The 12,124-nt window shown below is 39.5% G+C and overlaps 2 protein-coding genes across 2 annotated transcripts in view; both read left to right on the forward strand.

Annotated features, from left to right (window-relative positions):
• The first annotated feature begins 542 nt into the window (after positions 1 to 542).
• Positions 543 to 5,343, forward strand: LOC146578686 (uncharacterized). The gene is made up of 3 exons (XM_085267832.1): positions 543 to 4,877; positions 5,038 to 5,124; positions 5,212 to 5,343. The coding sequence occupies exons 1-3, from the start codon at positions 543 to 545 to the stop codon at positions 5,215 to 5,217; spliced, it is 4,428 nt and encodes a 1,475-aa protein (XP_085123958.1). The 3' UTR covers positions 5,218 to 5,343.
• Positions 5,344 to 10,359: 5,016 nt separating this feature from the next.
• LOC146578687 (NLR family CARD domain-containing protein 3-like) overlaps positions 10,360 to 12,124 on the forward strand; it is a 41,751-nt gene continuing 39,986 nt past the window's right edge. The window contains exons 1-3 of the mRNA XM_085269157.1: positions 10,360 to 10,378; positions 10,792 to 10,924; positions 11,789 to 11,902. Of these exons, the coding sequence (XP_085125283.1) occupies positions 10,803 to 10,924; positions 11,789 to 11,902 (236 nt within the window). The 5' untranslated portion in view covers positions 10,360 to 10,378; positions 10,792 to 10,802. The remainder of the gene's footprint in view (positions 10,379 to 10,791; positions 10,925 to 11,788; positions 11,903 to 12,124) is intronic.

The raw sequence follows: 12,124 nt of genomic DNA on the forward strand, positions 1-12,124 counted from the left end.
CTTACATGAGGTCATATGTATATAACCTATATAAAAAAAGTGAAGATTTTAAACAGAAAAAACGATCTTATCTGACTAAGCGTTATGGAGAAGAAAAACAATTTCAGCAACAACACAAGGACAATATGAGAGAACGAATGAGAGTAAAATATTGGAACGGTTTTTCTTTCAGACAGATGCATAATATCAGATGTGCAATGAATATAAAACGGAAATATCGCCAGATGCATCGACCGGCTGAGACTTTACAGTGTCATCCAGAGAACACTTTAATGAATGAGGCCATATCTCGTTTCAGATCAAACATTAAGTCAGCACCATCTTATGTTTGTACTGTTTGTCTAAAAGCTTCTTTTCCTAATCAGGTAAAAATCTGCAAAAGAGAAAATTACTCAAAACACCAGACTGTAGCTCATCAGTGCCTAACTGGTAAATTTGTTCATGTGTGTGATGAAGCATGTCATGATCACTGCAGCTTTCCTGTTGAGAGAAAAAAAGAGTATATCTGTCACACATGTCACAGTTCCCTCAAAAGTGGATGCATGCCCAGGCTTGCTGCTGTTAATGGTTTAGAACTGCAGGATATTCCAGCTGAACTTTGTGATCTCAACATTCTGGAGAGACATCTGATTGCCAAATGCATACCATTTGCTAAGATTATTCCTCTTCCAAAGGGGAGACAGAGACTCATACGTGGTAATGTGGTGTGTGTACCATCTGAGGTCCAACAAACAGTTGACAGTTTACCGAGGATCAGAAGCCAATCACAGATCATGAGGATAAAGCTGAAAAGACGACTGTGCTACAAAGGCCATCAGCTGTTCCAGACTGTCACCTGGTCTAAACTCATTCAAGCTCTGCGTAAACTGAAACAAATTCATCCACAGTACACAGATATTGTTATTAGAGATGATGCATTGCTTTGTGATCCAACGTTACCTGATGATGACAGCAGTGATGAAGCCAGCATGGCAAGTGATGATTATAATGAAGCAGATTTAATGGAAATTGACAACTATGAAAAAGATGCCCTTTTGTGCGAAAGTGAGTCTCAAAGTGACCAAGATATTAATATGCAATCCTGTGATGAACAACCAGAGGAACAAAATCCAGATGAACCAGAAAGTGATTTGAACAATGGAGGTTTTGCTCTAGAAAGTTGTCTGCAGCCTGTAGACATTTCAGAAGAGATTCTCTGTTTCACTGATAACACATATTGTGTGGCTCCTGCAGAAAGAAACAATCCTGTTAGCTTCTTCAGAACTCCTCATTTGGAAGCCATGGCATTTCCTGTGCAGTTTCCTACTGGTCAGAATACACTGGATGAAAAGAGACGTCTTAAACTCACACCAAGTGCTTACTTCAAGTCAAGGCTTTTCAACATTGATGCAAGATTTGCTAAAGACACAAATTACCTGTTTTTCTCACAGTTTGTCACTGAAATACACTTGGCTAATTCCAGCATGACAATACAGCTAAGGAAAGGTAAAACTATGACCAAAGATGGACGCAAAATCACATCAGGAATGTTACAAAGTAAGACAGAAGTAGAGAAGCTGGTAAGAAATAAAGATGCAATCAGATTTATGCAGCCACTCAGAGGAACTCCAGCTTACTGGCAGAAAACTACCAGAGATCTATTCAGCATGGTTCGCCAAATAGGAACACCTCAGTTCTTTGTCACTTTCTCTGCTGCTGAGATGAGATGGCCTGAAGTGATTCAAGCAATAAAGAGACAGCAAGGTGAAGAGGTTGATTTTGAAGCCCTGGACTGGTCAGAAAAGTGTGAAATTCTAAGATCAAATCCAGTAACCACCATGCGAATGTTTGATAAACGTGTTGAGGCTTTGTTCAGAGATTTGCTTTTTTCTCCTGCACAGCCCCTTGGTGAGATCATTGATTACTTTTACAGAGTTGAGTTCCAGCACAGAGGTAGTCCACATATACACATGTTGCTGTGGATTCGAGAAAAGGTAGAAGCAGATGTGGATGACGACCAAACTGTCTGTGACTTTGTTGACAGATACATCTCAGCTCAACTCCCTGATCCAGAAAAACAACCTGAACTGCACAAAAAAGTCACTGAGCTACAAAAGCACAGCAAAAACCACACAAAGACATGCTTTAAGAGTGTGAACTCTGGTTGTAGATTTGGGTTTCCCAAACCACCAGCCACAAGAACAATGATTGTGAGACAGGATGAGGATTCAGACACTGAAGCTGCAAAAGCCAAACTCAGACCTTTGTTGAACCTGCTGAAGGAACCTGAAGCTGCTTCCCTCACCATAGAGCAGATTCTGTCACGATGCAACTTAACAATGAATGAGTATGAACAATGCCTCCAAGACATAAACAAGAAAACAGCTCTGATTCTGAAACGTGACCCAAATGAGTGTTGGATCAACAATTACAACCCAGACCTGCTTGAAGCCTGGAACTCTAATTTAGATGTCCCATTCATTTTGAATGCCTATTCATGTATAGAATACCTCTGTAAATATATAACAAAGAAAGAATCTGGCCTCTCTGAATACCTGAAGACAGTTATTGACAACTCTGATAAGAACACCGTCAATGAGTGTGATGAAATGAGAGCTGTGATGCAGGCTTACTCAAAAAAGAGAGAAATCAGCGCACAGGAGTGTGTGACTCGAGTCTGTGGCCTAAAAATGAAAAAATGTTCCCGCAGTGTTGTATTTGTACCAACAGATGATAACCCGGTAAAAATGAGTCGGCCCATGAGCTTCCTGGAAAGCACAACACACGACAGTTGTAATATTTGGATGACAAGTTTGAGTGATAAATACAAATGCAGACCTGAGACCCCAGAATATGAGGAAATGTCACTGGCTGATTTTGCTGCCTTGTGCAGGTTGGTGAGTGGTCCAAATGAAGGAAAAGATGTGCTTCCTCTTCTAAACCAGCTTGGATTTGTACAAAGGCGAAAGAATGATAAACCAGCTATAATCAGATATTACCACTGTTCACAGGAAAAAGATCCTGAGCAATATTATGGTCGACTGTTGAGACTTTACCTTCCACACAGATCAGAGCAGGAACTGAAACCACAAGGGTTCCAAACCTATCAGTCCTTCTACAACTCAGGTTTTGTACGACTTCCATGTTCAGACCACAGTGAGTCTGTGAAAAGGGTTGTGAAAAGAAATAAAGACAAGTATGAGAAGAACTCTGAGGATATTGAGAGTGCACTGGAAGAGTTTGAACAAAATAGGGATGTTGTGATTGATGAATGGTGTAATCTTGCTCCTGAATCTGAAGTTGTGAGGCTGCAATGTGATGAGAATCTTCCTGAGAGACATTCTGATGATGAGAACGAACAGGAGAATGTCCCCGACTACAGTCGTCAGTCTGATGCTGTAACAGAGATCAGAGCCATCAGAGAACAACCTGCAGTCGATCCAGCCGTGGTACGTGTAATGTATCAGAATCTGAACCAGAAGCAGGCCTGCGTGTTCTATGCCATAAGAGACTGGTGTATTCAGCGAGTTTGTGGTTTGAACCCAGATCCATTTTTCTTCTATATCAATGGTGGTGCAGGAACTGGAAAGTCACATCTGATTAAGTGTATTCACTCTGAAGCATCAAAGATCCTGAGCAGACTGCCTGCTAATGCAGAAGAAGCTGACATATCAAATCCAACTGTTTTACTGACTTCATTTACCGGTACAGCAGCTTTTTCTATCAATGGCTCTACATTACATTCTCTACTGAAACTACCCAGGAGTCTGAAACCACCCATTCAAGGACTTGGTAACCAACTGGATGAAGTCAGATCTGAGCTGATGAATGCTGAAATTATTGTTATTGATGAGATTTCAATGGTTTCAAAACCCCTTTTTGCTTATGTGGATGCAAGACTGAAACAAATCAAAGGCACTCAGAGACCTTTTGGTGGAATGTCAGTTTTAGCTGTTGGAGATTTTTACCAGCTGCCACCAGTGCGACAGTCTAAACCTCTCTGTGTTTACGATCCAGAACAGATTGACCTATGGCAGGAGCATTTTCAGATGATCACTCTAACCGAGATCATGCGTCAGAAAGATGATGTGGCCTTTGCAGAGATGCTGAACAGGATTAGAGTCAAAGAAAAGACAGATGAGCTTTCTCAGTGCGACAGAGATTTGTTGTCACAGGCTGTGACTGCACCAGAAGAATGTCCAACTGAGGTCTTACACATTTATGCCACCAACAAGAATGTGGAATCCCACAACACAGATACCCTGAAGAAGCTTCATTCAAACATCATAATCATCAATGCAGGCGATTTCCAGAAGGATAAATGTACAGGCAGAATGGAACGAAGAGACAAACCATTTACAGGTGGGAGAAATGATTTACCTGACACTCTGAATGTTGCTGAAGGAGCTCGAGTCATGCTGACCAGAAACTTGGACACACTAAACGGTTTGGTCAACGGTGCTTTTGGTATACTGGTAAAGGTGGTGAGATCTGAAAATGATGGACACATAATTAAACTGGGGCTCAGGATGGACAACCGGCAGCCTATGAGACACAACCGCAGTGCTAATGCAGCTTCTGATGATCTGGTTTACATTGAGAGAGCAGAGGAGAGTCTGAAGTTTAAAGGAGCGGTACGCAGACAGTTTCCTGTAAAGCTAGCATTCGCTTGCACAATTCACAAAACTCAGGGTCTTACAACACAGACAGCTGTAGTTTCAATGAAGAACATTTTTGAACCAGGTATGGCTTACGTTGCTCTCAGCAGGGTGACGTCTCTCAGTGGACTCTATTTGCAGGACTTGGATGAGAAAAAGATTTACGCCAATCCCGAGGTAACTGCAGCGCTCCAAACCATGAGACAAGCCAGTGTTGAGGAAATGATGCCTCTTCTTCAGGTCAGAGAAACAGCCAGCAGACTTGACATTCTTACACTGATCCATCACAATACAGAGGGTTTGCCATCTCACATCAGTGACATCAAGAGTCATCATGAAATGTGTTTAGCAGATGTTTTGTGTCTCACTGAGTCTCACCTTCAAGGCTCCTTTGTTGCAGACAGTCTTCATTTGGACGGCTACACCATGTTCAAACGCAACAGACATGTGTCCTACACAAACTTTCCTCACATGGCCAGCAGAAGTGGTGGGGGAGTTGTTGTGTATTTAAGGAATCATTTTCAGGTTCAGGTAAAACAGTATCTGCATAATGTCACTGATCTTGAGTTTTTAGTGTTGAAGGTTCAGGCTCCATTCCCTGCACTCATTGCTGTTGTGTACAGACCCCCTGACTACAGTTTGACACCATTCATGCAAAACCTGGTAAGTCTTTTAGATTCACTTGAAATAATGGACTGTCACCCAATAATTGTGTGTGGAGATTTTAATGAGAACCAGTTGCAGAGTGGAAGAAAACAGATTCTGGAGCAGTTTCAGTCGAGAGGGTATTCACAGCTGATCACTTCTGGCACTACAGACAAGAACACCCTGCTTGACCTCATTTTTATTTCTCAGCCACAGAAATGTCTATATTCAGGTGTTCTGAGATCATATTACAGTTACCACAACCCTGTGTTTTGTGTCCTGTCCTCGAGCCAATCATGAAGTCATCTGGTGAGTTTTGAAACAATTACAGATCATGTTTGTTACAGAGTTTACTGATTGTAGAGCATGAAAAATATTTTTCATTGAAAAAATTGTCTTCCCTACTCTGTCTGTAAGAAGACCCTTTCTTATTGCAATGTTATTAATCATTTCACCAAATCATTGCTGAACTTCATGCAGAGCAGAGAACATCTGCTATCATGCACCTCTGATCTGAAATGTGCTGCAACATTTATTAAACCAACATCATTTCTTTTATTCTCATGTTTTAAATGACTAAATCTTTTTACTGTGACGTATGTAGCTCAACAAACGAGATCTTCCCCTCCAAGGGCTTGAAAATATGAAATAGTAAATAAATAAATCCCACATAAATGCAGGTATTTATTATGGGTCACATGAATAAATACAGACAATTATATTTTCTTGATTATAGTAGCTTTTGTAGAATCAAAAGTTTTTGTGATGAATGAGTTTTTGCTTATCATGTTTTACAGGTAAAAAATGTCAAAAGTTATAAACTATCTTTAGGCTACCAGAGATGTCTATAATGATACATTATGTAGAGAAAAACATTAGTACAGCTTACAGAATATGTATAAAAACTGATTTAGAAGTAAATGGATAGTTTTCTGAAAGTTCCCGACTACAGTTTAACACCACCCACCCAGATCAGCCCCCAAGTGTCTATGTAATGCTGGTATGGTGTGTGAGTTTGACTTGGCCTTTATCCGGGTGGGTTTGGGTTTGGGTGGATAAAGGCCAAGTCAGAATTCTCTGAGCAGCTGGAAAAAGCTGCTAATAAACAAAGACATCAAAAAGTGTGGGCTTTAGGTGTAGCCCCCGCTTTCTGATGCACTAATTAGACTTAGTAACCGACACCCCATACCAGCATTACATAGACACTTGGGGGCTGAGCTGGGTGGGTGGTGTTATAAGCACGTGTTTTGTTAGATATATTTTTTCAGACACCATCTTCATGAACTGCTGAGCCAAACCTGATCCATCAGTGCTGGACTGCACAGATAACTACATGCCACAAGGAGACTGCTGTGTTATGAATTGCCATACCAGTGTGTCTTCAATGGAGAAGATGACACACCCATCACCTGACCTCCTGCCTGATCTGGAGACCATCATCATGCTGCCACACTACACACCTCTGAGACCATCAATGATGACTCATACTGAGGAAACTGTATTTCCTGTCAGAGATGCTCAGTGATCCTCAGAGCAGAGAGCGGTATGATTCTTTATCTTTGATTTAAAAAAACAAATGTCAGTGTTTTTTAATTCAATTAATTAATTTAAATCCTGTTTATTGCATAAATAATTCCACACTCAAATGATTATACTTGTTGACACTTTTTGAGTTTTAATTCACATTATGGATTACAAATCTATGCTTTTTCTACTCTGTCTCTCGGTGCAGGTATTGCTGTCTTCTGAGTTCTTCAGTGTTCCAACTGAGACATTCAAACCTCACTGCAGAGCTCATGTCTTTCCTCACCATCATGTGAGTGTGAGATTGCTCTGGATTCTGGTTATATGGCCTGCAGCACCTATAAGGTATTTCAATATTGTTCATTGTATAACTTATTTGTAGTTTTTAGGCCTTAACACAAATAAAATGTTCCTTTTTCTGTATTTTTTAGAATAAGCTCGTCCAGTGTGCCTGCATTCCAGCTTCACAGAAAAGAACATCAGACACCAGCGAGGGAAGATAAGAAAGACAGACACAACAACATTGTCATCCCCTATGTAGCCGGTGTATCAGAAAAACTCAGGAGAGTTTTCTCCAAATACGACATCCCAGTGTACTTCAGACCCAGTAACACACTCAGACAGAAACTGGTTCACCCGAAAGACAAAACTCCTAAACACAAACTTAACAATGTGGTGTACGCTGTACAGTGCAGCGAGGAATGCCCAGACTTCTACATCGGAGAGACCAAACAGCCACTTCACAAGCACATGGCACAACATAGAAGTGCCACCTCCACGGGACAAGACTCAGCAGTTCATCTGCATCTAAAGGACAAAGGTCAGTCTTTGAGGATGCCAATGTTCACATTTTGGACAGATGGAGGAGTGAAAGAAGCCATTTACGTCCACTGTGAGCGACCATCTTTAAACAGAGGCGGTGGTTTATGACACCAACTGTCTGCCATCTATAATCCAGTTTTGAGTTCCCTCCCCAGACACCGTAACGTCCACTCACATCCTGGGAGTGGGCGTGGGTGATTTCCTGACCTCGGGAAATCACATGATAGGGTGGGGCCAGGTTTCACAATGAGCTCACCCGAAACCCTGGCTGATTGGGACCCACACCCACTTTCACACCTTGGCTCATGTGATTAGGTAGAGGATCATCAGGGGGTTCTTTGTCCCTCTTTGGGGGGAAACTCCCACTGGGTTTAAATCTGGGACTCTCCACCATTGACCCTTAGAACTGAAGAAGCTTCTCGGATGAGAGGTGAAACATCTTCAAGGAACTCAAAGAAGTCCAGACGCTTTTCTTTCCAAGCTCCTTAGACTTCACTTGTGTTAATTACATTTTATTTGTTGTTGTTTTCTTTTAGATTTATATGCAGTGATTGGATGTGGTGGAGCTTTGTTAACCGTGTGGAAAACACCTGTTTGTGATGATATTTACAATGAGGCTTTAAGGTGACAGTTTCCATGTAATTTCAATCCTCTTACTAAGCAAAAACATGTTTGCAATTAACATATTTTTTTCAGTTTTGTCTTTTGGATTTATGGTTAACATTCCTCTGTGACAGCAAATACTAAACTGGTCCAAGTAACCAGCATATCATTGGTCAAAGGCAAAAAGGACCACATGTCACACTAGCAATGAATTTTTGACTGTGTTTGTGTTAGTATAGAGTAGGTCTAACAGTGGTTTTCCACATCTGCTCTAATATATATAGATAATGGGTCAGACATATAAAGTCATTTTGAAAAGTTCATAAAGGTCATTTATATGTGTTCCTCTTTATCATTTTATATCAGGTCAAACAGCAGACTTGAGTTTTGATCAGGGTAGAACCATAACATTCATGCTAATGGTTCTACTGTTTACAGTTACTTTATGATGGATTTCACCCTGGTCACAGCACTATCTGAAAAGCTGTTAGAGGTAAAGTTAAGCCAATTAATACCTCATCATAAGTCACTCTCTAACGCAGGGCAGTGATTATTATTCACTGTAATTTATTCCACAACAATGTTCTTTATTTGATTCTTTAAATATGCACATCGATTGTTTAGCTGTGTGACTCTCCACACCTGAAATATATCACAATGTGGACTTCATTTCGACAGTATTTTGTAGATTGGTACCATATTTATCATCGAATCATCTTGTGCATTTATTAACTAAATGTTGTTTGGTTTTTTTTTGTTTGTTTGTTTGGGGTTTTTATGTTGCCATTTTTACATTTCACCAACTGTGTAAATTCTGCAATTTTACCTTGGTTTTGTTTCACATCAGTTTATCTGCTGGCTGGTATTCCTGTCTTCCTTCTCTCACCCCAACCGGTCGCAGCAGATGGCCGCCCCTCCCTGAGCCTGGTTCTGCTGGAGGTTTCTTCCTGTTAAAAGGGAGTTTTTCCTTCCCACTGTCGCCAAAGTGCTTGCTCATAGGGGTCATATGTCATATGATTGTTGGGTTTTTCTCTGTATCTATGAAGCGCCTTAAGGTGACTTTTGTTGTGATTTCTTGCTATATAAATTGAATTGAATTGGTTTTCTTTCTTTTCTAATGTTTCTGGTCATTTTTCACAGTTAAACAAGTAACTTTGAGGTTACTTCATCGTTTTCAGCTGTTATCTGTATAAATTTTTTTCCTAATAATTACATTTCTGCAAAATTATAGCAGTTCTGGTAAGTTGTAATATTTCTGCCAAGTTATTATTATTTTTTAATCAATTATTACATTTCTGCTAAGTTGTAGCTTCTGGTAAACTACAACATTTCTGCTGAATTGTTATGTTTCTTCTAAGTTATTGCATTTCTGCTAAGTTATTACATTTTTGCTAACTTGATGTTCTTCTGCAAAGTTATTAAAATTTCAACAACTTTTTAAACACTGACTTTGATTTCTTCAGCTTCTTCAGCTATTTTCAACTATTTTCAGCAGACAGCTTCAGCTTTACAGTTTCCTCTAAGTGATTGCAGTTCTGCTAAGTTATTCCATTTTAGCAAAGTTCCTTTGCTTCTGCAAAGTTTTTACAATTTCTGCAACTTTTCAGCTTTTTCAGCTACTTTTTGCATACAGCTTCAGCTTTAAGCATCCACACTGCATTTTCGCAGGAAATGCAAATTTTTCTAGTTATTATTGTTTTCATTTATTGACTTGTTATGTGACACCAACATCTCAGCGCTTAGCAAAATGAGGAGTAGATGAAGGTTCGACCTTTGACCTGTGGGTGGAGCAAACCCTAAATCGGCACATGACACAGTGAAAGCTACTGCTGAGACTAATATCATTTGTATGCATGTTCAAATTGAAATAAGTACATTTTTTAAAAAATGAGCTTGTTTAAAAATATCTGAAGACATATTTTTAGTTGTTTAAAGTCGTTTTAGTTCGTAATCTGAGCACTCTGGGTGAGTGACTCTATGCTGGTGGCATTTATGCAAATATAAATCTCTTCAAAAAGCCAATCTGTGTCTCACACAGCAGTGTGAGTGAATGTAGTCATTCAACTTCCTGTGGAGAGGGGAGGGACTGCTCTCATAAGGTGAGGCGGAAACAAAGGATTAAAAACAAACAGGAGGACAAAAACACGGTGAGTGTTACTGTGCATTTATGTGTTTTTTAGAATAATCAGAAAATTAGTTCCTGACTGGAAAACATGACATGAATGTTTCGCAAGTTAGAACAAAAACGGTGAATGTTGTTTTGGTTAGTTTTGGTGCTCAAGTTTGTGACTTAATCCAGAAAGAAGCATGATGGATAACATCAAATCTTTGCTTCATGGTCAGGTCATCTTCCTGTCAGCAGTCTTTGTGGTTTTTAAGAGAGAACAAGGATCTGTTCATTCATTAGGTGGCGGGTCGAATAGGTTTATTATGTGTGCGTGTGTGTTTGTATTTAGGTGTCATATGTGTGTTGTATTTCCTGTTCTGCAAGTCACAGGTTTCTATAAATATGTTTGTCAGGATTTTCAACCTGCACTCACAGTCGTTGTTGTTCTGCCAGACTGCCTAAAGATGAAAAGCTTAGCTGAGGACAGAGCAGAGTTTCCAGACATCAGCAGTATGTCCATGAACAGCGACAATTCTCGAGATTATCCTCCAGTCTTCAGTCATGATCCTGGATCCTCAGGCACAAAGTAAGAGACTGTTTCTGTTTTACTTATACAACACCACTTTTTGTCTTTTGCACAACCCACTCTCAATGTTGCACTTTTCTGTTTCACTGTCTTGAGTCTGTATCATTCACCTCTGTCTGGTGTTGCCCTGTGTTTTGCAGTCCTGTGTTGATTTTCTGTTATGTGTAGCACCATGGGTCTTGTAGGAACACTGTCTTGTTTCACTGTGTACTGTAACACATGGTTGAAATTACAATTAAGCAACTTGACTAGATTTTATTATTATTATTATTATTATTATTATTATTATTATTATTATTATTATTATTATTATTATTATTATTTTAGGCTTTATTGACATTTTAGCTCTTCTCCAGTCATTTTGATAAAGGCACTCGAAAAACTCACACAGTCATATTTTTAGCTGTGTTGCTGTCTCTCTGTAATATGTGCTTAATCTCTTTACATTTTTCCCCATGAAGTTTAATAGTTTTATTTTCATTTGTAATATAGCTGATCTTCTACTTTATGTATGATTTTGATTTGGTTAGATGCTACACCTTACAAAGGAACATGCTCATAGCTAGACCTTTAATTAAGAGACTCAATTAACTAGCTTTGTGTGACTCATTATCCTTTTTACCAGTGTTTGAATTAGTGAATGCAGAGGAATGAAAAATAACTTGGATATGTAACATAAAAACCTAAACAAAACTGAAAATGTTAACTATAGATTCAAGAGTCGTGTTAAAAGGATGACCATGGTTCCAGTGGCTTTGAGAACATCCAGGGCTTCAGCTTCATGAGTCTGACAGAGGGATAAGCTGCTTAATGGCCACCAAGTAGAAGAACAATCTGGGCTTCATTCTGTATTTGTGTTTCCAGACATCAGCAGCTCAAACACAGAGCAGAGTTTTCAGGATCCATGTCCATGAACAGTGACAATTCTCGAGATTATCCTCCAGTCTTCAGTCATGAACCTGGACCCTCATTCACAAAGTAAGTGACTGATTCTGTTGTAAATTGAGCAAATATGATTTTGTTTTTTGCAGTCTTTAATACTATTTAAGAAGAATTTCAGTCTCCAGATGTGCAAAGCTGGTAGAGACATACCCTAAAAGACTGGCAGCTGCAATTGCAGCAAAAGGTGGTTCTACAAAGTATTGACTCAGGGGGCTGAATAATTACACACACCCCACTTTGTAAATTTTGTAAAAAAAC

This window comes from Mchenga conophoros, linkage group LG3 (genome assembly GCF_057382185.1).
Source record: "Mchenga conophoros isolate Kocher_MC1m ecotype Shallow Benthic linkage group LG3, M_conophoros_male_GT1.1, whole genome shotgun sequence".
NCBI classification, from domain to species: Eukaryota; Metazoa; Chordata; class Actinopteri; order Cichliformes; family Cichlidae; genus Mchenga; species Mchenga conophoros.